Raw genomic sequence first — 27,379 nt, forward strand, 5'->3', positions numbered from 1 at the left:
CCTCCCCGGCACCAGCACGGAAACACAAGGCCGACACTGGCTCACCCGACTCAGGGCCTGACAAGAGCAGCCACCACGGCAGCCCAACCACGCCCCACGCCCCCATCACCTGCGTGCCCACCTCTGGGGAGGCCCAGGTGCCCAGCCCACTCTCCTTTGGAAGCTCCAGGACCAGTGCTTCTCCTAGACCAGCTCCCTCGGTTCCCTGCCACCTGCCCCGCACCCTGTGGTCGTCCCAGACCCCCGATGCTCCCCTGGTCTTCCTGAACCCTCACCACTGACAACTAGGGCAGGTCCAGGAATGGGGCCCAGGGTTCTACTCTGGATCTAGGAACACAGGGCTGAGAGGCTGGAGAAGGGGAGAAGCCACCACCCAGAGGTGAGGCACTTGTAGCAGCCACAGGCTACTCCAGGGCAGGCAGGGGCAAGAGGAGGGGTGGCCTGAGAGCATTGTCCGTTGGGCCTGGGACAGTCGGGGTTCACGGGATCCTTCTTCCCGTTCCGCCGCGCACTGCTGCAGGAACCCTCGGCGGGGCTTGCAGGCTAGCCACAGCTGCACACTTGGGCCCTTTGTTCTGAGCAACAGTGACAGTCCTGGCTGAGGCTGCCAGGGAGAGAGTGGCCTCCAGCCCGCTGTGCAAGGTGCAGAACACAGGTCCAGTCTGCATTCACATCCGCGACAGCCCCGAGAGCTGCGGGATAAAGTTGATGCAGGCTGAGGACAGGACACCCACTGGCCACCATGGCCCAGGCAAGTATTGGGAAAAGGCTAATCCCTGTCCTGCCCCAGCACTGGACCCCTCATCCCCACGCCAGGCCCTGCTTGGGCTGCACCTCCCGGCTGCACTATGGTGCCGTCATCACGCTCTGCTCGCCATGGTCCACGCTCCAGAGACGGTAAAACTCTGCAAAGTCCACGTAGGGCTCCACGCGGCCGTCCTCGCCAGGCGGGAGAGAGTGGGCGGGCCGGGAGCGGAAGAGGCCCCCGTCGGAGCTGGAGCTGCTGCTCTGGGTGTGTGTGTTGGTGGACTGCAGGGTCAGGGTCGGGCTCTGGCTGCGGGACCACAGGAGGGGGACAGTCAGGGGCAGCTAGGTCAAGCGGGCCTTGGCTTCCAGGTGGGGACAGCCCCGCCTCTACCAGCCCCTCAGGCTGCAGGCCATTCTGGGAGAGGTGACCGTAAGAGCAGGCCTGGCCAGATGCTCTTAGAGACAGATAAAAAGTCTAATGTATTTTTAAAGCACTAGCTGCACGTGGCTACTTAAATTAACTAAAGTTAAATAAAATGGAACACTTGGTTCCAATGCTTAGCAGCCATGTGTGGCCAGCGGCTACTGTGTGGCCAGCACAGACAGGGAACATTCCCACCGTCAGAGGACGTTCCGCAGCGCAGCGCCGAGCCACCGAGCGTCCATTCCAACCTCCGCCACCCGTCCTGCACTCATCACAGGCCGGCGGGCCGTCTGCCCCCAGGAAACCTTCCTCTGCCCCCTCCCTTCACTGCCCGCCATGGGCTGGCCGGGCTGCTGCGCAGACGCTGGAGGGAGGCAAGAGGCTGACTGGGGCCAGGGCTTAGAGGCAGAGGAGGAGGGCGCGTGTCCCGCCTCATCTGTGGCCACAGCAATCACACTCTACCCTGTGGACGCAGTGGGAGGCCAACCCTCCTGCACCCAAGATGCCCACTGCGCGGCAGGCCCGGCCAGGCCGGTGGCAGCTGTGCTGTTAGCAGCAGCAACACGGGGGCAGGCGGCAAGGAAGGCGCTGGGTGAGGCAGAGGCCAACAGGGCCACTCCCTCCCCAGGGCCTTCTAATTGGCCCGCTCAGCTCCATCCTCACCGTGCTCAGCGTGGGCTGGGTGTGGCATCTCTATTATTCCATGCAGGGCTGGAATGTGGAAACCAGATCCTGGTCCCTGGTGTGGGGGGTGTGGGGGTATGGGGGGTGCATTCCACGGAAGTGAAGGGGTGGGGCAGACTCCAGACCTGTCAGGCAGGTCTGCAGCTGGGGTCCTGCCCACACCCCTCACCCTAGGCTGCTGCCACCGCCTCTCCCCTGACCCCCACCCAGGCCTTAACCTAAACTCACTTCTAAGCTAAATTGGACACTGTAGTCAGAGAGCACAGGACAAGCCAGTACAGGCCAAAACGGCCCCGGAGCACGGATACACAGGAAGGGCCCTACATCACATACTCCAAAATGGGAGAAAAGGACAAGAGAGCCTTCATGTTGAATGAAAACTAGTTATGGGGCCCACAAGAAAACACAAGCAGTAGGTTGTCACCACCAGCTACCTGACTGGACACCCGGCCTGTCCCAACCCTGCCTCCAAACCTCCAGCCCATCCCAGGCCCAGATCCAACAGCGGCTGACCAGTAAGGCTGTGCCTCCTGCTCAGCTTCCAGGGAGACCTCCCTCCCTGGAATGGAGCTGGGGGACTCGGGAGACACAGGACCCCAGGGCATCTCCCCCTCGGATACTCAGCCAAGGGACTTGGCTCTGTGGCCATTTCTGCCCAGGTAACCTGGGCTGTTCCCAGGACATGCCGTGAGGCGCAGGCCTCCTGGCGGGGGGAGGCATGGGGCTTACTTGGTGAGGGTCGGGGTGGCTTCGTCCAGGGTGGGTACGCTGGGGGCCCCGTTGACCATCTGGCCCTGGGAGGGCATGACGAGGGAGAGGGTCACGCTGGTCTTGCTGGTGCTCTGGGCGCTCGAATAAGGCACGGACACGGGGTACACGCGGCCCCCTGCAGCTTTGGGAGGAAGACAGCAGTGGGCACAGGCAGCAGCTGAGGAGGGAAGCCGGGCTAGTGGGGGCAGAGCTGCCCCAAGGCCTGGCAGGGGTGGTCTGAGGTCTGAGGGCTAAAAGCGTGGGTGGTGGCCATGCCTGGCCCCCCATGGCTCCCCAAGCCCCAGTGTGACCCCACCCCCAGCCCTTGGGACAGCTTAGGAGGAGTGTTCCTTGGCAGACACTCTTCCAGCCAGGCCAAGACCTCCTTTCAGCAGGAAAGCCTGCTGCTGCTCAAAGCAGGAACAAAATCGAGTGCTTGAGCTGCCTCAGTGAAAGGGTTACTGCCCGGCTTCCCACGGACACTTTAATCCAAAGGATAAGTTTGCTCCTAGTGGAGGCTGACCCAATAAAAATACGGTTGCAACAACAACAAGCCAGAGGAACTCCAGCAACCCTGGCGTCCATGGGAGAACAAACCCATCTGTGGACGCCTGGGCTCTAAGGTTTGCTTGTTTAAAAAAGGAAAAGAAATGCAGGCCTCAGGAACTGAAGGTCTTAACACTAAGCAGCTCTGGGAGGGAGCACAAGAAAAGAACAATCACCTCTTTTCCCAGGAGACTTGGTTTAAGAATTAAAATGGCAGAAAGTCTGTTTGTGAGTTGTACAGTAAAGGAAAAAAAAAAAAAAGGAACAAAGTAAAATGTCATCCCTCTATCCCCGAGTTCCTACAATGTGGCCCAGGGACAGACCCGGCTTTGGGGCCTGACCATCTGTCCACATGCCCAACCTCAACTAGGCCCGTTCTTTCTTAAGCCTCAGTTTCCGCTTCTAAAAAATGGGTGTGCCATCTGTGTCTGGGGTTGCTAATGAGGACTAAAGGAAATAACAGATAATGCACCTGGCACATAGTAGGCCCTCAACCAGTGGCAGCCCTCATCTCTACTACACGGCCTTATGACTCTGCAAATTGCTTGTTCATACACTCAGGTCTTCAGGAGGGAGCCAGGGCAGGTGGTATTATCCTCATTTTACAGACAAAAGGCAAAAATCAGCACACAGCTCAGAAAGGCGGAAAGTCAGGGAGTGTGGACTAGAACGACACTAAGCCAGGCCTCCCACTCCATTTCCATGCCAAGCAGCAAGGCCACTGCCTCAGCTGCTCCGCACCCACCTCCAGCCCCCCATGGTGTCCGCAGGCACGGCCAGTCCACACAGCACACCTACCTGGGGCCGGGGTGGGTGTGGGCTGGCTCATTTCGCCCAGTGGGTAGCCGAAGTTCCTCACCAGCAGGGTCATGTCCTCGTGCCGTGGACAGAACTTGGCACGCTCCCCACCACTGGCGAAGGTGTCTCCGTGGATGCGCTTCACCCGGTCAACCACAGCCTGGGCCACTGCGTCCAGGGAGGTCTGCTTGGCAAACTCAGTGTCAATCATCGCAGCAATCTCCTGGAGGACGGAGGAGCAAGAACCTGGTGAGGAACAACGGGTGGCCCAGGACTGGGGCCGTAACTCCAGAGCTCTGAGTCAGGAGACTCGAGAGTCACTGGCCCCACAGGTGGAGGAAGTCCCTGTCAGCCAAGCTTGCAATCTGGGATTTTCAAGGTATTCAGGATAATCTTTCCAGAACTTTCTCATTAGAAAAGGCATATGAACCTGCAATCTCTGATTATTGGTTTCCACACCTCTAAAATGGGGATAATATGCACCTCACTGAGTTACTATGAGGACTGGACAACACAATGGATGCAGGAGCACTCTGCAGACTATTAAAAGGCCCGGTGTAGACTGTCGTTATTGCCAAGCTTTCTTTCCTGGAACAAACTCATTGTAGGCTGGGATATGCCAGGCATTTTGTCAGGATTCATTCTGGGGATACAGGATGCAGACACGGTCCCTGACCTCAAGAGAAGTCACAGTCTAGTGTAAAGATGTTTCTGGACTTAGGACGAGGCTACGTCCTGATAAACCCATCAAGTTGAAAATGGCATAAGTTGAAAAATGCATTTAATACACCTAACCTACTGAACAGCACAGCTTCGCCTAGCCTGCACTCAGCACTTACATTAGCCTGCAGTTGGGCAAAATCACCTAATACAAAACCTATTTTATAATGAAGTATTGATTATCTCACGTAATTTACTGAATACTGTACTGAAAGTGAAAAACAATGATTGTATGGGTACTTGAAGTACAGTTTCTACCAAATACATATCACTTTCACACCATCATAAAGTGGAAAAATCCTAAGTTGAACTATCACAAGTCACGGACTATCTGTATTCTAGAACCTAGTAAGTAGAAGCCACTGGATAATTCCATTATGAAACCAAAAAGAAAAAAAACAAAAAAAGGAAGAAAAAAATCACATCAACAGATCAGAAACACAAACAAACAATGCTCTGTATGATGGCTGGCCTAGTCTCTTAGAGGTACGAGGGCAGAAGCAGGTGACAGGAAATGACTTGGACATGGCTGGGGGGGTTGGGGTGAGGGCTTAGTTCCATCGCTAACCAGCTATGTCACCTCAGGCAAAACCCTGAATCCCATGGGCCCCAAGTCCACAGCTCCACGTGGGAGGAAGCCCCTGCCCTCTGTGTTACAGGCTGCTGGAAGGAATGATAAGATATAATGGGTGAAAAATGCAACACAGGGATCAGGGCATAGTTAGGCACTTAAAACTTTTCCTTCCTGATTTTTAATTAAAAAGGACAAAGCAGAAAAGGTTATCTTCCTATAAGAATCACAGACAAGGCCGGGCGCGGTGGCTCACGCCTGTAATCCTAGCACTCTGGGAGGCCGAGGCAGGTGGATCGCTCGAGGTCAGGAGTTCGAAACCAACCTGAGCAAGACCGAAACCCTGTCTCTACTAAAAATAGAAAGAAATTATCTGGCCAACTAAAAATATACATATAGCAAAAATTAGCCGGGCATGGTGCCACATGTCTGTAGTCCCAGCTACTTGGGAGGCTGAGGCAGAAGGATTGCTTAAGCCCAGGAGTTTGAGGTTGCTGTGAGCTAGGCTGATGCCACGGCACTCACTCTAGCCAGGACAACAGAGTGAGACTTTGTCTCAAAAGAAAAAAAAGAATCACAGACAGAAGAAAGAATACAACAGGAACTTTTCTTAGCCACCCGGCAATCCAAGGTTAGACACAGGCAGCTTCCCTTCAAAATCACCCCTGTAGTGACTGCCTCAAGGTCATGCTTGGGTGACAACGGTCTGCTGTGTATACTCCAAGGTGCAGGAAAAATAAGCAGCTTCCTCTGGCCGAGGATGTCCGTTTACCACACCTGACCCTACCACACTCCCACAAATGCAGATGTTACCACCCCACTGCGGAGATGAGGAATGGTCGGCAAATCACCTGCTGCCCAGAGAGGGGAGCGAAGCCCCAGGGCAGGATGTGATGGACTGCTGCCATGCAGCAGACCACACCCCTTTCTGGGCTCTCCTCCTAGACCAGGCCTCTTTCCAAGGGGCCCAGAGCAATGCCGTGCCCGTGGAAATTCACTTCCACCTCACCCTCTTCCCTGAAGACCTCACTCAGGCCCTGGGGACCAACATTGCTTCAAGCCTAGAATAAGCAAAGCTTTTGAGTAAGTGGGTGTTTTCAGAGCTCTAGGCTTTTCCTTCTCCCAGCCTTTTTTATTTTTTGTAGAGACAGGATCTCACTGTGTTGCCTAGGCTGGTCTTGGACTCCTGGCTTTAAGCAATCCTCCTGACTTAGCCTCCCAAACTGTGGGATTACAGGTGTGGGCCACCACTTTGAACCCAGAGACAGAACTTGAGAATCAGAGCTCCCAGTGGCCAGGGAGCCTGCAGGTCAGCCATGCTCCGCAGCCGCTGGCTCACCCAGACCCAGCTCACCTGGTTCGCCTGTCCAGGCCCGTGGGCTGCCTCCAGGGCCTTGTACAGCCCCTCGGACATCAGCACCAGGAAGCCGGTCACCCCATCCAGTGGCTGTGCACCGTGGATTTCTGGCTCTGCAATGATTGGTTTGGACTTGGCAGCACTATGGGGAGAGAGTGGAGGGAAGAGCTTTGCTTGGAATGGCCCCAGGTAGATGCTGATTCTGCTGAGGGGAGGAATCTATACCCAGAATGTAAAATAAAACACACAACCTGATGAGAGGAAAAGAAATAGAAGAAAGAGAAAATCAGAAAACACACTTGTCTTCTTACAGCAGCTAATAAAACAAAACCCAGAGGAGCCAGAAAAATTGGCAGGCAGCTGAGGTCATGAGGGCAAAGGTCAAATGCCTCATTCTGGCCAGTTCTGTACCTCCTGTCCACAGAACCTGGGCAGTGGCAGGGCAGGGCATGGGCTAGCAAGAGGGAGAGGTTACTTTTTAAAAGACTGTTCGTCTTGCTATCACTTAGTCTCCTCCAAAACAGGTGTCCAAGCCAACTAAGACCCCAAACACACTCTCTGCCTGCACAGGAATCATTATTTGCTGATGTGGTATCAGAGTTATTGAATGTCAAAAAGTTCCAACATGTGTAAGTACACAGGGAGGCGAGTATACAAGGAGTTCCTGGCAACAATGCTCAGAAGAGTAAAGTCTGAAAACATCCTGAGGGTCTGTCAGTAGGAGCCGGAATCCTACCGACAATTGCAAAGAATGATGTCGCCCGGTTGTAAGATGTGCAGGAACAGAGGGATGGGCATCTTTTTTTTTAATTTTTATTTTTTAAAGATGAGGTCTCACTCATCTCACACTTGCCCAGGCTGGAGTACAGTGGTGTGATCTTGGCTCACTGCAGCCTCAAACCCCTGGGCTCAAGTGATCCTCCCCCCTCAGCCTCCAGAGTAGCTGTGACTACAGGTGCACACCACCATGTTCCACTAATTCCTAAATTTTTTATAGAGATGGGGTCTCTCTGTGTTGCCCAGGCTGGCCTCAAGCAATCCTCCTGCCTTGGCCTCCCAAAGTGCTGGGATTACAGGAGTGAGCCACCACACCTGGCCAGGGATAGGCATCTTTACTGACAACAGTGAGGTGTGTATAAACATATCCCCAACTCATCAAGTTGTATGTATTAAATATGGCAACTTTGTGTATGTCAGTCATATCCCAAAGTTTAAAAAAAAAAGAAAATAGCTCTTACTTCACATGCCAATGGAAAAAAAAAAGAAAAGAGGGAGGGGCAGGACACCGGGCAGGGAGTGGAGCATCTGTGGGTGTCCTGAAGAGGATGCCTGTGCCTGAGACCCCATGAAACACACGCATGTGTGCATATGTGCATGTGCACAGAGATCAGAGGGCAGGATACACAGAAACTAGCAGCCCCTGGGGAGGGAGTCCTGGCGTGGGTTGGGAAGAAGACTCCCTCTCTCTGTATAGATCGCAGCACTGTTTGAAGCATTTTAAACCACAGATGACTTTCCAATAAAGCAAACAGAACCCCACAAAATAGGGATAAAAGTTCCCAGCTCAGTTCTCTAAATCTTGGGAGGGTAAGGAGTTTTAACATGTGCTTTCTAAGCCACAAGGCCTGGCCTTTGCTGATGGGGTCTTTGGCATGATTCCTCCAGGGCTCTGGCCATGACATTAAATGCCACAACTGGCATCACGCAAGTATACACTCGCATCTCCCAACCAGCATTTCACACACAGGCTAGCCGGCGGTTAAGGACACAGGCTCCAAATTCAGGCCGCCCGCCTTCGCGTCTGCCTCGGTCCATTACTGGCCCTCTGATCAGGGCAGGCTACCTTAGGTCTCCATGCCTCAGTTTCCTCTCATGAAAACGCCTTTGGGGTGGTGATGGTAACTACCTCGTGGGTCTGAGTAAGGAATGAATAACAGAATGTACGTATGGAACTGTGACCAGGCTTGGTACAATAAAAACTCGTAATTATCATTACTGTCCATTTTGCTGCTGCAAGCACTTGAGTGATACCCAGAATGGAAGTGTCCTTGGAGGGAAGTTACAATTTGTCTCACACCCTTGCCCTAGCCCCAACCATGGGCAGCACCGACCAACAGGCCTCTGGTCCGTCCATCCCTGTCCATGCCAGGCACCTCTTGCCAACCCTGGCTACTCCTGCCAGGCCTTATGGCACTGTTGCTGCCCCTGGCTTTGGCCCAGCTCCCCAACTGGACCCCTTGCCAGCCCAGCTCTGTAGGATCCCAGCTCCTGGCCTGCTGGGCCCAGGGCCCACCCCACACCAACCTCCCTGGGAGGAAGAAAGAGTTGCCTTGGGCTCTGAATTACTTCAATTGCACCTCTGTTGCTGGACCCTAAAATCTGCTTCTGCCCTGGGCCTCTGATCTTACAAATGAACGGGGGACAGCTGGGCTGGCACCTACCTGAGCAGGTCAATGTCTGTGTAGCCGTATTTGACCTTGTAGTCCCCGATGCGCCTGGTGCTCTCCTGCCCACAGATGATCCCCACTTGCTTGATCTTTCCTGCGTCCAAACCTGTCAGAGGAACGACGCAACAATCCCATTCCTTGTTCATAAAGAACAAAAAGAAGGGGACAGGGACATATCCGTGAAAACCAGGCAGTGAGGACCCAATGAATAAGAAAGGAAGACAACACCAGGGCACCTTGGAAAGCAGCTAACCCAAGTCCCCAAGGTCCTCAGTCCCCATCCTCATCAGGACATCTCCACCCAGAGCCCAGAGCCCCCTCCAGCACCCAGCACCGCCCTGGGTCTGCCTCTGCCCCCATGGGCCCCTAGAAGAGAGGGAGAGGCTACTGCAGCAGCTGGAATCGCAGGACTTCTTTGGCCTTTCTTGGTCTCCACCAATAACCGTGAGTAACTGCTATGTGCCAGGTACTCTAGGAAGCATTTTACATGAACCAACTCTTTTAATCCTCACAACACCTTGAGGTAGGTTATTATTATCCTCACTACACAGATGAGGAAATTAAGGCACAGAAAACTTCAGTAAGTTCCAGTCACCAACTGGTAAGCAGCAGAGCTAGGATCCAACCCAGGCAGGCTGGTCCCGGAGCCAAGGTCACAGCCCCTCCACTACCCGCCCCTGTCTACCCGGACAACAAAGGAAGGGCGAGGGCGAGCCCACGAGGGCCGGGCCCACTCCCACCGACCCCCACCAGGCATTCTCCCCACTCACCCAGCTGGGAGAGGCGGAAGAGCTCATCCTCGTTCTCTGTGGTGTGGTCCACGTTCAGCTGTGTCACCTGCAACCCGTCCACCGTAGATTTGCATAAGAGTGCACGGTTCGTACCTGCAGCAGAATTTGAGCAGCTAAGCAAAGACCAAGGATAGGGAAAAATAGGACACATTCGAAAGAGAGAGAAAAAGCAGGCATCTCACACAGGGAAACACAACAAAAGAGCAAAAGAGCCAAAGAACACTGGGGACAGTCACCAGTCAGGGGCAGCTGATGATATTAAGGAATTAGGTTAAATTTTTGCAGCCTAATCCTAGGATTATGATTTTAATAAAAAAGACCTTTTCTCTAGAGGTATATACTGAAATATTTACAGATAACATGACAGTGTCTGAGGTTTGCTTCAAAATAATGTGGGGACAAAGGGCTACAGATGAAACCAGATTGGCTATGAGCTGATAACTGGGGCTGGGGATTGGCATGTGGAAGTTCATTAAATACTACTCACTCCATTTTTTGATATTTTGGAAGTTTTTCCACACTGAAATCTTAAGGAAAGGAGGAAGAGTAGGAGGGACCTCACCAGTGGGGTCTCCACAGAGTTCCTGTGGTAACCCTCACCCTGCAGCCTTCTCTGCTTCCCAGACAGCCCCTCCTTTGCCCACAAATCCTGACATCCGTGTCACAGCCCCACCCCACAGCAGCTCATGGGGATGCCAACTGGGTCTTCCACAGCCAGGTAGCCTTTTCCAGAAGCAGCAGCCACTGAGGCCACCCAGAGATGGGACACAATTTGCCCAAGGCCACAGTCAGTTAGACGCAGAGTGGGGACTAAAACCAGGACACCTGCCTCCCATGGTCTCCTTTCTCCCTTCCAGCTGGGGCTGAGACATTAATATGGAGTGAGGAGGAAACATACCCAACGGCCTCAGGAGACTCTGGGTCTAAAGCATCTGAGTGTCTGGAAAGCACATCGCCAAATAACACACCAACCCCTACGGCTGACCTCCTCTCCCCCAGCCCTCACTGCCCGCCCCGGGACAGAAGGGCAGCTCACCGACATTGGCGACGTAGAGTTTATTGTTGAGAAGAACCGCCACGACGGCCATGGCCCCACCTGAAATCTCCCTCTCCAACACCTTGAGTCTCTCAAGGATCTTCTGGTACTGAGGAGGCAACTGGTGCTGAAGGACACCCTAGAACCCATCATCAGAGAGGTCAGAGCACATGGGGCCTCGGGACCATCTCACAAACCCTCCCCTCCCTTAAGAGCCAGGCTGAAGCCCGTGCTGCAGCTCCAGGGCAGGTTTTTCCAGGAGAGCCGGAAACAACCTAACTCGGAGAACCGGAACGCAGAGGCCGGCTCTGCAAGTGCTGGTGGGTGATGTGAGCAGGTGAGGGAACAGGCTGTGGACCGATTCAAGTCGAAGGCCCTGGAAAGGTGTCCACCTATCACGGCCCACCCAATGCTGAGCCTCAGGGTGAAGCTGCCCACAGAAGGCCAGGAAGGCCCCTCAAGTGGAAACCTATTGCCACTCGCCAGCGTCCCCCATCAGGAACTGTTCCCATAACTCCTGCTGCTCTGGCCCAGTTACGTCAATGGCCTGCAAGTGACAAGGCAGATGAGTCCTTGCTCCCAGCAAAAGCAAAACCAGGCCTTGACTTGCTTCTCCCGGGGTGCAGGCTGGGGACATTACCTCCGGCAGCTGGGACTGGAGGCTCGCCTTCTCAGCCAGGGCATCATCGATGGACTCCAGGAAGCTCCTCTCCACCACATCAAAGGCCTGGGGGGTGGGAGGGAGCAGAGGACAGGGCAAAGGCTGGTTCAAAACACCAGTGTCACCTGATGCTAAAATACTATTAATAGAACAGCAACAAAGTCACCGTATTCCCTGCAGGGCCTCATGTGATGGGGGCTTTACACACAGCACTTCTGCCCCCGGCCGGGCACTGCAAAGCACCTGCTGCTTCCTGCAGACCAAGGTCTTCGACAAAGACCTTCCGCCCCACAGGGTGGGCACACTGCACAGGTGGCACTGCAGAGGGAGCAGAGGCAGAAGACCGCACAGAGGCCACGAGCACAGTCTTGGAACAGACCACCTGGTGTGAACTCCAGCTCTGCCGCCTCAGCCTCATCTATGCGACGGAGATAAGTGTTGTTCTGAGGGCAAAGTAAGTTAACCCATCCTTAGCACAGCAGCTGGCTCAGAGAAGCTGCCAGATCAATGACAGCTCGTGGTAACTACAACCTCTTCCTGAGAGGCTGCTGTCACATCCTGCTGGCCCCTGGACCCTGGTGACACTGACACCTTTCCCTGGGTGTGGGATCTGCTGAGCATCACTGGCACAGGAGCACAGAGGCCATAAGGGTAGGAAGAGGCTGAGATCACTGTTCTTGAGGACCAGGAATCCATCCTCTCAACTAAAACAAAGTGCTTCCAGACATGCTTTTAAAAGGGGATGCCAGGAGGAAAACCCCCAAACTGGAGCAAGCAGAAAGGCAGAACTGGCCAACGAGGGCAGCAGCCAATCAGAGGTAGGGAGGCAAGGTCTCTTCCCCAATGCCCAGGGATGCTTTCAGCCCCTAGAGGCTGAGCACCAGACCACATCCAAATGAAAGGGATGGCTCTAAATGACCCCATTTCTACCAGGCCCTGCCCTGCCCCCACTGCACACCTCCGTCCAAACTCACATCCCTAAACTCCCCTTCCTCCAGCAGTACCCCCTGCAGAGCCAACCCTGCCAGCAGTGGAAGGCCTGCTACTTGCCGCCTGCTCCTGGACTCCTGGGGAGGGCAGCCCCTGCCCCTGGAAGCTGCTCCCAGAGCTGTTCCTCTGCAGGGGTGAAGATGCCAGCAGGATCTTCAGACTAACCCTGGCAACATTTTATAGTTGCAGGGCCTGAGCTCCAGGAGAATGGCAGGGGAGACACGGTTCGGCTGGGTCCCTGCTAGCCCCCCAGCACCATTACCTGCAGCAGCACACGTCGCACATCGGCCTCAGTGTGCTCAGCGTTAAGCTGGCCCAGCAGGAGCTCTGCAGACAGCCGCTGGGCCACAAAGTTGGTCACTCGGTTGCCATCATAGCCATTGAAGACCCCATAGAGGAAGCAGTTGTTCTCACTCCTAGCAGAGGCAAAGGGCAGGAGACCTGAGGCTCAGAGGTGGAGGGAGAGGAATTCGGGGAGACTGAAGATACAGCAGCTGTGGCTTCAGGTGCCCACCTGGTCCCCCCACTTCACTCTGGCTATGACCTTTTGGATGCTTCTTCCACATCCCCCATTGTAGCAGACCCTCAGCTGGTCTGAAGTCCAGCTGTGGAAGGGACAACAAGGGAGGCCACCTCCCACGGTCCACATCTCACCGGCAAGCCCCATATAAGACAGCAACAAGATGGGTGCCTTTCCTTGGTTGCAAACCAACTTTCTGTGCCCAGGAGAGCAAGACTGGCACGCACACCTGAACTTGAGCCAGTTGTCCTCTGGCGGGTGGCTCTCAGTTCCCTTCCCATCAGCAGAGTAGCTGCGGTTGGAGGCTGAGCCAACCCCAGAGAGGTGGCAGAGCGGCAGGTCGTCCGTCCAGCTTGGCTGCTGCTCCTGGAGAAGGACACCAGAAACTGTCAGCCACCACCTCTTCCCCAGGGCAGACCCCACCTCACCTTTTTCTTCACCAACAAAAACCTAGCAGGCCCGGGGCCCCACACAGAGGGTTCCACTTCCTTCTGGAAAAACATGATGCTTGTATGAATAGACACCTGCAGAAGGGTTTGCTATTTTTTGGCTAGTCCACAAACTGGTTCCCCAGGAAACCTGAAAAAGACAACAGCGTTCCCAAATGCAAGGCTCGGCAATGGTTTCCAGGAGTGAGCTATGTTAGGAAACACCAGTGAAAACATACACACAAATGAAGCAAACTCTTAGTAGGAAGCTGTTTGGTGGCTTCACTTCCCATCACAGGGGCTCTGACTGTACAGTGCAAAGGAATCCCTTGGACACTGGTTAAAACTGCAGGCCCCAGCCGCAGAATGCCTGGTGCGGACGGAGCCCAGGCCCCAGCCGCAGAACACCTGGTGTGGATGGAGCCCAGGCCCCAGCCGCAGAACACCTGGTGTGGATGGAGCCCAGGCCCCAGCCGCAGAACACCTGGTGTGGATGGAGCCCAGGCCCCAGCTGCAGAATGCCTGGTGCAGACGGAGCCCAGGCCCCAGCCGCAGAACGCCTGGTGTGGATGGAGCCCAGGCCCCAGCCGCAGAACGCCTGGTGTGGATGGAGCCCAGGCCCCAGCCGCAGAACACCTGGTGTGGATGGAGCCCAGGCCCCAGCCGCAGAACACCTGGTGTGGATGGAGCCCAGGCCCCAGCTGCAGAATGCCTGGTGCAGACGGAGCCCAGGCCCCAGCCGCAGAACGCCTGGTGTGGATGGAGCCCAGGCCCCAGCCGCAGAACGCCTGGTGTGGATGGAGCCCAGAACATCTGCACTGTAGGCAGCTCTTCACAGGTGATTCTCATTCAGGTGGCCACGAACCTGGCCTTGAGAAATCAGACTTAAAAGCTAGTCTCACTCCCTCTCCCTGCTATGGGGCCTCCACCTGTTCTTCACTCTGCCCTGGAGCCCTCTCCCGTCTCCCCTACCAGTCCCAAATGCTTGCAGCCCAGTCCACAGCCTCCTCCTTCTTGTCTGTGATTCTCCATGTCCTTCAGGACTCTGGCTCAGGAGTCACCACCTCTAGGAGTCACCCCTCTCGTGTCCCCCTCCTGCACCTCAGTTCCATCACCCCTGCCTGCCGGTGTCTGACTCCCATTCCACCCATGGGATCTAACAGGCTGTTGAGCACAATCACTTCAGAGCTGTAAACGCACACAGACACAGCTGTCCAGGCCCTGGCCCAAACACACTGACTCTGAATTTACTAAATCTCCTCGGGGTACACCCTGAGCATCTATTTTTTAAGCCCCAGAAATGACAATGCCAAAAGGCTCAGGTGCAACGCCCTGCTTCTCACTGAAAGCTTGCCCCACCTTGAGCCTCCCACCTGAGAATAAGGCCTCGTTCACAAGGGCACTCCCAGAACCACCAGGTTGTACTGGAGCAAACTAAAATAATTGGGAGGACCAAAGTCCAATTTCAAGGAAAATAATGAGAATTTGTATTAAAAGCTTTATTGAAATATTAAACAAAGATACTTTGTGCAACTTCTTACCAGTTAGTGGTAAGTTTTCAAAATATGATGTAAAAGCCACTTCAACAGGCTTTTGCAATCAGATATGTAAAAAGCCTATGGTTAGCTTCTGTGGCAAACTTCTTCTGCTGTTTACTTACATACTGACAGGGAGTGGACTTTATGAATTTTTTTCATTTTAGTTGTTTTTATGCTGCATTTATCTATTTTAAGGCTTTAGTTCTATACTTTGCACCTTGGAGCAACTTCTGCAGGGTATGAGAGTTTGTTTTATTTTCAAGTTAACATGTAGTAAAACTTCTTTGGGTGTGCAGTTTTATGAATGTTACCACATGTAAAGATCTGTGTAACTACCGCCACACTCTGGATACAGAATGGCCCCATCACCCCAAAACATTCCCGCATGCTGCCCCTTTGGAGTCACTCTCTCCCCTAACCCCCGGCGACCAATGACCTGCTCTCCACCACTATGGTTTTGTCTTTTCAAGAATGTCTATAAATGAAATTTTGTATATTAATATATAACCTCTTGAGACTGGCTTCTCTTACTTAGCATTATGCCTTTAAGATTCATCCAAGTCGCTGCTTGAGTGCATCGATAGTTTGTCCCTCTTTATTGCAGAACAGTATCCCATTGTATGGATGGAGCACAGTTTGTTTATTCATCCACTGAAGGACATTTGGGCTGTTTCCAGTTTTTTACAATTATGAAGAGAGCTGCTATAAACATTCATGTTTTTGCGTGAATGTAACTTTTCATTTCTCTAGGGTAAATACCTAAGAGTGAGATTGCTGGGTCATATGCTAAGTATGTTTAACTTTGTAAGAAACTGCCAAACCGTTTTCCAGAGTGGTCATACCATTTGCATTCCCACCAGTGATGCAGGGGAGTTCTAGTTGTTCCTCGTCCTTACCACCACGTGGTATTGTCTTTTAGTTTCTTTGAATTTATATATTCTAAGAGGTGTGTAGGGATATCTCATCGCAGCTTTAATTCGCACCTATCTAATGGCTAAAGATGCTGAGCATCTTTTCATGTGCTTATTTGCCATCCATATATCCTCTTTGGTGAGGTGTCTCTTTAAATCTTAAAATTTTAAATTGCATTATTTTCTTAAAAATTGTGTTCTAAGAGTTCTTTATGTATTTTGGATAAAAATCCTTTGTTGGATATGTGATTTGCAAATATTTTCCCCCATCTGTAGTTTGGCATTTCATTCACTGAGCGTCTTTTGTAAAGCAAAAGCTTTTAAATTTTGATGAAGTCCATTTTATCCATTTTGTTTTTTCACGGTTTATGGTTTTGGAATCATGTTTTTGGTTTTTTGTGGGGTTTTTTGAGACAGGGTCTCACTCTGTTGCCCAGGCTGGAGTGCAGTGGTGACCACAGCTCACTGCAGCCTCGAACTCTTGGGCTCAAGCGATCTGGAGTAGCTGGGACTACAGGTGTGTGCCACCATGCCTGGCTATTTTTTTTTTCTTTAGAGACAGGATCTCACTATGTTACCCAGGCTGGTCTTGAACTTCTGGTCTCAAGCAATCCTCCCACTTTGGCCTCCCAAAGTCCTGGGATTACAGGCGTGAGCCACTGCACCTGGCCTGGAATCATGTTTAAGAACTCTTTATCCAGACTCAAGTCACAAAGATTTCCTGTATTTCCTCCTAAAAGTTTTATAGTTTTACATTTAGATCTGTGATCCATTTTGAATTAGTTTCTGTATAAGGCAGGAGATGTCGATCAATTTTTCTTTGTTTTTGTATACAGATGTCCAATTGTCCCAACATCATTTGTTAAAAAGACCAGCCTTTGCACTTTTGTCAAAAATTAACCAGTCATATTGTATAGGTCTATTTTCAGACTCTATTCTGTTTCATTGATCTATATGTCTATCCCTCCACTAATATCACACTCTTGATTACTGTAGCTCTATAGTATTGGCTAGTGTGATTCTTCTAACTTAATTCTTTTCAAAATTGTTCTGGCTATTTGCGTTCCTTTGCCTTTCCATATACATTTTAAAATCAGCTTGTCTATATCTACAAAAAGTCTTGTTGGGATTTTAATTAGAACTGTTTCAACTTTGGGGAGAATGGACATCTTCACTATGTTGAGTCTCCCAATCCATCAACATGGTATGTCTCTACACTTATTTGTATCTTTTTGAGAGGACTTTTATTTATTTATTTTTATTCACACAATTTCATCACAAGGTCTGAAAATGCCTTCTAACAGTCTTTGAAAACAGCAAATATGACTAAAATCTACTAATGGAAAAGAAATGGCAGCAAGAGCTGAAATTCTGCTCCGCTCCTGATGACACCAGGCATTGAAAGCTTTCAGGTCAAGAAACACCAAAAGAAAAACTTCTTCATAGTAATACAAAATAGTTTCTAGTCTAATCTTGACTTATTTTAAAGCTAAATAAATGTTTCTCTTAACATAAATGGGAACTTAAAGTCTTTGGAACCCACATGTGATTACAGTATATTCATTTAATACATACACTCATTCAACAATATTTGCTGAGCATTTGCAAAAGGTGGCATTATTGTAGGTATTGTGGACACAGCAGAGAAAACAACAGAGGGGCTCCTTGTTTGAAGCCACCCTTCCAGGGGGAGAGAGGCTTCAAACGTGCAATACAATAAATAAATAAGGTAATTTGAGACAGGGATATGCGGTATGGAGAAAACACCAGGGTACAGGACAGAGAGTGATGGGGGAGGGCTCTTTGAGATGAGGTGGTAAGAGAAGCAGACCTCTCCAGAAAGGTGAACTCTGAGCCAGACCTGAATAATTATGGGGCAGTGGCTGTTCTAGAAAGTGGGAAAGAAGCCTACCAGGCAGAGGGAAGGGCATGTGCAAAGACCCTCAGGTGGAAAAAAAGGGTGTTAGGCTTGAGAAAGTACAAGAATGCCAGTGTGGTCTCTGTAGTGACCACAGCTCGAGGCCATGTTTGCATGTATGTATGCCTACGTGGGAGGGCAGTCCAAGGCTTCTGGGCCGTGGTAAGGAGTTAACTGACAGGGAATTAATTATTTTTTCAAGGAACTGATTTGTTGCCAATCATCCCCTATGTCTCAGATCTGATTAGTATCTCTCCATTGCCAAGGAGCTCACAAAGGTCTCAGATAATCTGGCAAATATACTTCCAAAAGGAAGCTCCTTCTCTAGGGTCTGTCTCCCATCTCCAGTGGGAATGAAATTAAACAAAAGATGAAGCAGAAGCACAAACGCATCTCCTCAGTCAGGAGTACCCCATGTCCTCCAACTGAAAAGAGGGGCCAAGAAGTCAATAATCAGCACCCGAAGGTGCCACAGGTGTTTTAAAGCATAGGAAGAAAAGATAGAACAATACAACTGTGTTGCCCAAGATGCAAAACTTGTCATGGAAGCTGCAATCACAGTACCACCTCTGCCATTATCTAACTCCCACAGGGGCAGATACAGGCTTTCAGGGACTTAAATCTTTCCAAGTGTACTTTCCAAACACAAATAAATATCACCCAAGCAACTTAGGGGCCCATTCAACATTGGAGATACACTACTAAAAAGGCCAGTGAAACTGTCTTGCACAAGAAGGACACAAACTCAGGTGACTGAGGAACTTGCCATGTGAATGTGCTGTGGCACAGGAGCAACTCATCTAGAGCATTTCACAATGGGAGCCCAGGACGCTGCTATCAAGAGTGCGCTGATGCCGTTATGACTCCTGGACACTGCAGCCATATTTGGCTGACATGGGAATGACAAATTCTCTCAAATTAGAAAACCTGTGTGTATGACAGAGGTCAATATACTTAGCAAGTGCCTTATTCTTCAGTAAGTATTTATGACTAGTATCTGGACACTTCTACACTATTATGTACTTTTTTGGGAAATCTTTTTTTTCATAATGTTGAGCTAGTTAATATTTTAGAAATCTATTATTTTACAAACTGGCAAATGGTATGTGGGTCAACGGGTATAGACTCCATGGACAACCTTTGTCCATTTTTTATATAAACACAGAAGAGAACACAACATGCTATTACATGTATACTGAACATGCTATTACATGTATATGTCAATCAATCCTAATGCTAGCAACTGTCTTAGTGGGGAAACACAAAGAAGAGACATTCCCATTATGATTAGGGCCACAGCAAGGATGCCTACTCTCTCTATTACTTCATACTACACTAGAGATGTTAGTCCAGGCAATTAGACAAGAGAAAAGAATGAGAGCATAACAACTGGGAAAGAAGTAAAGCTATCTCTATTTGCAGAATGATATGAAAGTATACCTGGAAACCCTAAAGAATCAATGTCGGCCAGGCATGGTGGCTCACACCTGTAATCCTAGTACTTTGGGAGACTAAGGCGGGAGGATTGCTTGAGGCCAGGAATTTGAGACCAGCCTGAGCAAGAGTGAGACTCTTTCAAAAAAAAAAAAAAAAAAAAAAAAACAACGAAAAACTAACTCAAACAATAGAAGAAATCAGTTAGGTAGCAGGATAGAAAATCAACGCACAAAAACAATAGTCTTTATATAGCTAAATACAAGGCGGGCATCTAGTCTCTACATGAAAACTCCTACTTGCTGTGAACTGAAATAACAAAGTCTCTTTCCTGTGAGGTTCTACCATGTCAGTCTCCCCCAAACAAACTCTCGCAGAAGATTTTTTTTTAAAAAACCTAAATTTATATCAGTTGGATTATATCTTAATGCTTTCATCCCAGCCTTCCAGACTGTTGACATAGTTTTGAATCTCACCCTTTGACAGATTAACAATCTAACTCAGCTGTCTATCTCATAAAGATAAGACTTTCTACACAGTGTTCCAAATGACTTCTAAAAAACTGTGACCAGAACAAAAAGCATGGGAAGCTAACCCACTTTTGGCAGGAGGTAGGTGTCTGCACCAAACACAGGAGGGAAGTAACACCTCACCAAATGTCTGCCCTACTTAAAAAGCCAAATGTATTGTGGAAGCCTCAAATGAAGAGCCTGCTGACCCCAGAGGTACAGTCACACAGACAAGCACACATTTTACAACAAACCAACTATTTATATACATGCACCTTGCTGAGCAAAGTTCTATCCATTTTACCTTGGCACTTTTTAAACATTAAGTTCCTAGCCAATCTGTCTTGTCCCTCTATTAAAATAAAGAAAGGAGAAATAAGAAGAAAATTACCCAAAGAGTTTACTTAAAAGTATCCATGGTTAGGCAGGCCTGCCCTTTTCTGTCTTCCCAAGTCCTACCCATCCCCAAAGGCCCTGCTCAAATCCAACTGGTGCCAGAGGCTCGTGTTTCCCAAACCTCAGTCATCCACTCACCGTCTTCAAGAAATTATCCATTTCTTATTTTATCTTTAAATTGCCACATTTTCTTTTGCTCAAATGATTTCATTTTGAATGTAAACTTCTCTAGTATTATAAAGCGGAAGACCAGTATTACTTGCCATATCTAGAGGATAATAAAAAGCAAAAACAAAACAAGGTTATTCAATTCTAGCTGAACCTATTACCTGTTATAGACTCTGAGCTACAGCCTTATTTTATGTTATCAGAAAAGGGAGATTAGCAAGTACCAGAAAGGCATTAAGGAAATACTAGGATCAAACCAAGTCTTTCTCTTGATATTATGATATTAGAAAGTTGAAAGATACTTGAAAAGTACATGACTACCTCAATTTGTACCTGAGACATCCCAAACTACCTCCTTGTGTCTCAGACTCTGGGAAAACACTGCCCAAGGTCATGGAGCACCTTCCCTGAGAAATATATCCCAGTGGCCTCACCCCGTGTTTGCTTGGCACCCTACTCACTGGCCATTAACCATGTGGCCTTGTGGCAACCCTCCTGCTGTAGCCTGGTATTGTTAATTAGACATCTTATTTCACTGATTCGAAAATCTACATTTTCCACATTTTAATATCTCTGGAGTTGGTATGTTACAAATTAATTAGCAGTGCACTTTCTTTCTGAGCAGGATACAAAATACTAATGTGTCCTTAAAATAACAGCATCTTAGATCCAATGACTCATGGGCAGTTTCTCATATAATCTGGGTGCTCCTTCAGTGGAAGGCCCTGCCTGGAAAGTAGTCCCCACAGCATTTCAGACACTGATTCAATAACAAATGGCCAGAGAATTCCAGGTTTTACCCATGTGAGAGTACTTGGTCCCCTCTGATTTTACCAGTGGACCTGAATCACTCTGGCACTGCTGTGGCTGGGTGAGCTTTGATCATATTCTCCCACCTTGTTCCACCTCCATGTGGGATTATCCATACCAAGTATCCACTGCTGATTCTATTAAAACCAACCAGACTGCCAAGTCTCTCGCTTCCTTCCTCCACATTTCTGAACAATTTTCGGAAAGGTCATGCATTTTCTATTCACACAAACCACCTACCTCTCCACCCCTGCACACACTGATGCATACTTTCTCCCACGCCCCCAAATGCCAGGCCTGCCAACACCAGCAGTGAGTGGTGCTTGAGCACAGGGTGAGTGAGTCTGCGAGAAGCTGAGAAGGGGGCGTCTCACACTCAGCACAGCCTCATTGCGGAGCCGTTTAAACACACACAACAGTGAACACAGAGGACTTTAACTCTTCCATGTCTTAGAAATTAATTGCTCAAGAGAAATGCAACAGAAAATCTGGTAAGAAAGAAGGCTGTTTCAAAAGGCCTAATTTCAGCTGGGCGAGGTGGTTCACGCCTGTCATCCCAGCACTTTGGGAGGATCGCTTGAGCCCAGGAGTTTGAGGTTGCGGTGAGCTATGATGATGCCACTGCACTCTAATCCGGGTAACAGAGTGAGACCTGCCTCAAAACAAATAAACAAACAAAAATAACCATCTAATTTCCAAAATTCGTGTCTTGGTACAAAAAGCTTCTATAGTGATCCAATTGTATTTAACCCATTAAGGGCTTTACAAATGCATTGTGCACATATATTTAAGCATTAGCTCCTGAAATACATACGTGTCCATGTCACATAAAAATAGTTCATCAAAGTCCTTGCACAGACTCACCTCAAACTCCTGGGCAGCAGAAGTGGACAAAGTATGGTTCCAAGTTCAGGTTACAGCTTGAATTATCAAATTATGGTATGAAAAGGCTGAGTGTTTTTGTGGTAAAAGCACCCAAATTCCTTAGAAGTGAAAAGGAAGCTCAGAATGTGAGAACGATGCCCCCAGGAAGATGGCTCAGGGTGGGAGACAACAGTTCTTTCTCTCCAAAAAGTTCACAAGGCCCCATGCTTCCTGCCATCTCTGACCTTCTGGATGACCCATGGCTCTGAGACCAACAGCACTCCTGGGCCCCACCTCTCCCACTAGGGTTTTCATCAAAGGTTCTCTGTGCCATCATCACAAACAGAGTTCCTAATTCATTCTCAAAGTGGCTACTAACAATTGTGGGCACTTCCTGTGTGCTAGAGCAGCAGCTGAGTGGACGACATGGGTATAGGTGATGGTCTAATGTGGGGTGGGGGGGAACCTGCGGCCTTAAGGCCACACGTGGACTTTGAGGTGTCTAAGTGGCCTTTTGACTGAGTCCAAATTTTACAAAACAAATCCTTTTATTTTTATTAACATATTTGTGTTTGTCTTTTATATTTTTATTTTTAAAATGAATGTATTTAAAATACCAAAGAATAAAATAAGTTTCAACAAAATAATCCTCCCAGACTGACTGGCACAATTAGAACATTAGTAAGCCACAGGCTCAATTGATGGCTGCTACGCTCCTGATTTAGTTCTAACTTTCCCCGACTGACTGGCACCACTACCACACAAGGCTGGTTGGCCAGAGTTTATGGGGGTCAAGTACGCCAGTCTGTTATCAGCTTTTGACAACAGTGCACTGTGTTTCTGTTTGAAGTGGAATTTGTGAATAGTTGCACAGCTCGACAGTATTTTTTAATTCTATCTGCTGAACAGCCCATCATGTCAAAGAAGACCAAAAGAATGCTGAAGGAAACAGAAAACAGATTTTTTAATGAGGATTGGGAATTGCAATATTACCCTGTTTCTGCTAAAGATGATTTGCTTGCTTTGTGATACTGCAGTATCAACATTAAAGAAATTCAACGCTCATCACTATAACACTCATAAGGACCACAAATATTTTAAATTAGAGGGAGAAGCGCAAAAGATTGTATTGTAGAAATTAAAAGATGAAAAGCAAAAGCCAAGACAATTCTTTTAAGCAGCAATAAGACCACGAAATAATGCCACTGAAACAACTTATAAAGTAGCTTATATACTCAGGAAAAAAGGGAAGCCATTCAATCATGTAGAAATTGTGAAAGAATGCATTGTTGAAGTTGTAGGATGCTTAGACCCCAATAATGTTTCAAAGTATAAACAACTGCCTCTTTCAAAGAGAACCATAACTGATCGGCAAGATGAATTAGCCTTCAACTTAATGGAACAACTTCATGCAATACTTCAAAAGGAAAATATATATTATTCAATTGCTTTGGATGAATCAACTGATACTACTGACTTGGTGCAGGTTTTATACTTCATTCAGGTCATAAAGATTTTCTTTGCTATAAAGAGTTACTTGCTTTGGGCACTCTTGGGAACAGAACATGGGGAATAGATATCTTCAACAACTTTCAAGATAAATGTCGTGAAGTTGGACTGAATTTGGTAAATTTAGTGAGTGTGTGTACAGACAGTGCACCTTTCATGACAGGAAAACATGAAGAGTTCATTGCACAGACGAAAAAAAAGCATTAACAGATCCAGATGCTCTCATTTCGTTTCACTGTATCTTGCATAAGCAAAATCTCTGTGCTAAAGCTCCTATTTAAAGTGACACTTTGCAACAAGTTATAAGTATTTCTAACTATATTTGTGCAAATGCAACATGGCATCATCAATTTTGTAACACGCTAAAGTTGAACGATGAGGTATTCATATTTGCCCTATCATTCTAGAGTGCATTGGCTAATTACAGGGACAGGTGTTAGCCAAAATTTTACCTCTACAAGAACAGATAAATTTTATGAAGAACAGAATCAGCAATATGAATTATTTAAAGATTTCTATAGGAATGCAGCATTTCCATGTGATAAGTCAAATCAAAAGGACCTGAATATTTCTTTGCAAGGTAAAACTAAGTCTATATATGATATGTGGCAAAAAATTCAAGCATTTTGAAAAAAGCTATCTTTTTTCAAAACACCTCTTTAAAAGGAAATTTTGGATGAACATTTTCCCCAGTTAGGAAAGTTCATTGATGAGTAGGATGATATATGCAGATCATTGAACAATACACAGCTATTACAGATCTATTAATTGGAGAATACAATGAAAGGTTCACTGACTTTGAGAATCACGACATCACATTAAAATTAGCGTTTCAGCCTCACCTAGTTATCACCAAGATACCTAAACAACTACAGATGGCATTGATTGAGCTCTCAGTAGATGACTATTCATTCATTCATTCGAGACAGCTCTATTGCTAGGGCTAGCGTGCCATGCAATCAGCTTAGCTCACAGCAACCTTGAACTCCTGGGCTCAAGAGATCCTTCTGCCTTCAGCCTCCCCAGCAACTCGGACTACAGGCATGTGCCACATTGCCTGGCTAATTTTTTATATTTTTAGTTGCCCAGCTAATTTCCTTCTATTTTTAATAGAGACAGGGTCTCGCTCTTGCTCAGGCTGGTCTTGAACTCCTGACCTCAAGTGATCCTCCTGCCTTGGCCTCCCAGATTGCTAGGATTACAGGCATGACTACCACGGCTGGCCATAGATGACATTTTAAAGTCATTGTTTGATGCTAAGAAAGATCCAACTGAAATATGGAAAAATGCAGTCGAATACCCACACCTTCAGCAACATGTCTGAAAAACGCTTTCTTGCTTTTCAACCACTTATTGCTATGAAGCTACATTCTCCCACCTAACCCAAATCAAGATGCCCTTAAGGTCACAAATGACTGAAACCCATCTAGAGGATCAAATGAAACTGAGGACCTCCATGCTGCAAACAAATATTCAAACGCTTTCCAATAGAAAGCAGACACAACAAAATCATTAAAAAACGCTAGTTAACTTTAACAAATAGTTTTCAATTTTTGAAATTATTAAGTACATAGTTAGATTTTTACAAAATAATGTATATTATTAAGTATATCTAATTGAAGTTTCTTGAATGCAGTCTTATTTGATTACAGCTGAAATTAATGTGGCCTTCCAACATGAAAAGGTTCCCCACCCCTGCCTCACACCCATCTGTTGAATGCACGTGTCCAAGCTACTCTCACCAGCAAGCCTCACACACTGCATAGACATTCCGACACCCCATGAGCAGGGATGTCCTAAGTCCTCATGAGGGCAGGCGGGGCCTTGTGTAGACATTCCTGCCTTCCCCTTGCTTTGCATCAAGACGCTATATGTTTAAAGCTAACTATTTTTTTTCTCCCTCAAGTGATCCTCCTGCCTCAGCTTCCCAAGCAGCTGGGACCACAGGCATGCATCATGCCTAGTTAATTTTTTTATTTTTTGTAGAGACAGGGTCTTGCTATGTTGCCCAGGCTGGTCTCGAACTCCTAGCCTCAAGGGATTCTCTCACTTTGGCCACCCAAAGTGCTAAGACTTCAGGCATGAGCCACCATGCCTAGCTGTTATTTTACAAATATTTATTGAGTGCCCAGCACATAGTGGTGGTGGATGCTGTAGACACAATGGTATGCAAGACATCACAGTCCCTGTGAGTTTACTTTCTAGCACAGGAGGCACACAAGTCCAAACGCAATTCTAACAGAGTGCCACCAGGGGGGAGGACCCAGGGGATCAGCACCCTACACTGGCAGGTCACAGTAGGCCATAGTGCCAACATGTGTGGGCATCTATGTGCACATGCATGTCAGGAGGGTGTAGGGGCTGGAAGACAGCGTCAAACCCATGAGGGTCCAGACTGGGGGTAGGGGTGAGCCTCAAGACAATCCTCCCACTCCCTGCTCTCACCTTAGGAGAAGGCAACTGAGGCTGAAAGAGACATAATGAGATAGAGGCAGGACTAGAACCCAGAGGCCACCACTCCTTATTCCTTCAGTATAGCCCAGAGGTTAAGGAGAGTCCTGAAATCAGACTGCCTGATTTTAACCCTGCCTCTGACACTCACCAGTTGTGTGGCCTTGGGCAAATGACCACCTCTCAGCGCCTCAGTTTGTAAAAATTCAATAACTATACTATATCTCATGGGGCTGCTATGAAAATTAAATTTACAAATGTAAAGCAATTAGTACAATGCCTGGGATACAGTAAGCGGTACACAAGTGGATGTTGCCATTATTATTATCATTGCACGACTGCTCGGTCCCGCGGTGGGCTTGCAACCCTGGCTGGCTCCGCTGCCGCGCCACGTTCCCTTCTGGCTGCAGGAAGCTCCCACCCTCAGCGCCAGCCCGGAAGCCAGCGGCCCCGGCCCCCTCGACCCCCTGGGGGCCGGGCCGGCAGCGCGCACGCGCGGGCCCACGGGGCCAACGCCGCCGCGAGTCTCGTGCGCGCCAAGCGCCCCGACCTCGGGGATGAAGGGCTAGTCCAAGAGGGGAGGGTGGAGGTCACACCCCGCCATGGAGAAGGAGGCGGTCCAAAAGCGGAGAGAGAGCCGTTCCTGCACCCGACAGCCACCCCGCCAGGTTCCCGACCCCTAGCCCGGAGCGCGGGCCGGTTCCTCACACTCTGCAGCAGGCTCCTCCTCTGCGCCGCCATCTTGGAGGGACCCCTGCGGGCGCGCCCGCCTCCCGACAGAGCAGCGAAAAGGGCGGCTAGAGCGGCCTGAAGGAGGCGTGGAGGACCGCGGGCCGGGGAGCATGCGCCCAACGCCACCCCTCAGCCGGAGAGGGATGGGGCCGTAGCGGAACGTGTGCGCAGGCGCGCTCGTCTACCATTCTCTAGTCGGACTGAGAAGAAAGGTGCAAAGCGCTTTCATGGTCCTGACCTGACAGCCCCTCGCCCATCTTTGTGCACTTTCTCCAGCCTGCCTTTCAGATGGGGCTCGTAAGTCCCCTCGATTAGCGTTCTCTGTAAACACAGCTGGGGCAGGGGAGGGCGAATTATTCATTCACTCAGCAAATGCTCATTGGCCCTATAGTGGGTGCTACAGCAAGAAAAACGGGCCTTCCAAAAGCTAACATTTTAACTGGGGAGGACAGCATTTACACACATAGGGCATTCCAAGTGGTTCTAAACGCTAGGAATAGAAGTTTATGGATGGAAGCATGAGAGTGTTGCCTTCACTGGCAACAGGGTAGAGCAGGCCAGGTGGAGGGGACAGTAATGTGGAAGGCCCAAGGAAGGGAGCCTGCGGGTTCAAGAAGCATGCATGTCAGAGAAGGCGCTGGCGCCGGAACAGGCATGGAGAAAGGGAGA

General features: G+C 49.1%; 1 protein-coding gene across 1 annotated transcript; it reads right to left on the reverse strand.

The window, feature by feature from the left end:
* On the reverse strand, window positions 1-26,783 carry TAB1 (TGF-beta activated kinase 1 (MAP3K7) binding protein 1). The gene is made up of 11 exons (XM_045554872.1): window positions 26,687-26,783; window positions 13,272-13,408; window positions 12,785-12,938; window positions 11,512-11,598; window positions 10,872-11,010; window positions 9,815-9,928; window positions 9,039-9,150; window positions 6,595-6,739; window positions 3,950-4,172; window positions 2,585-2,747; window positions 1-1,054 (listed from the first exon to the last, which is right to left on the reverse strand). Exons 1-11 carry the CDS (start codon window positions 26,717-26,719, stop codon window positions 847-849), a joined length of 1,515 nt encoding a protein of 504 aa, XP_045410828.1. The 5' UTR covers window positions 26,720-26,783; the 3' UTR covers window positions 1-846.
* Between the last annotated feature and the right edge of the window lie 596 nt (window positions 26,784-27,379).

Source organism: Lemur catta, chromosome 6 (genome assembly GCF_020740605.2).
Source record: "Lemur catta isolate mLemCat1 chromosome 6, mLemCat1.pri, whole genome shotgun sequence".
NCBI lineage: Eukaryota > Metazoa > Chordata > Mammalia > Primates > Lemuridae > Lemur > Lemur catta.

Coding starts and splice junctions, on each gene's coding strand:
- TAB1 (XM_045554872.1), bottom strand. CDS start 26,719: ATGGCGGCGCAGAGGAGGAGCCTGCTGCAGAGT. Junction 9,929..10,871: donor ACTCTACGTCGCCAATGTCG/GTGAGCTGCCCT, acceptor ATTCTGCTGCAG/GTACGAACCGTGCACTCTTA. Junction 9,151..9,814: donor CTTCCGCCTCTCCCAGCTGG/GTGAGTGGGGAG, acceptor TTCCTCTGACAG/GTTTGGACGCAGGAAAGATC.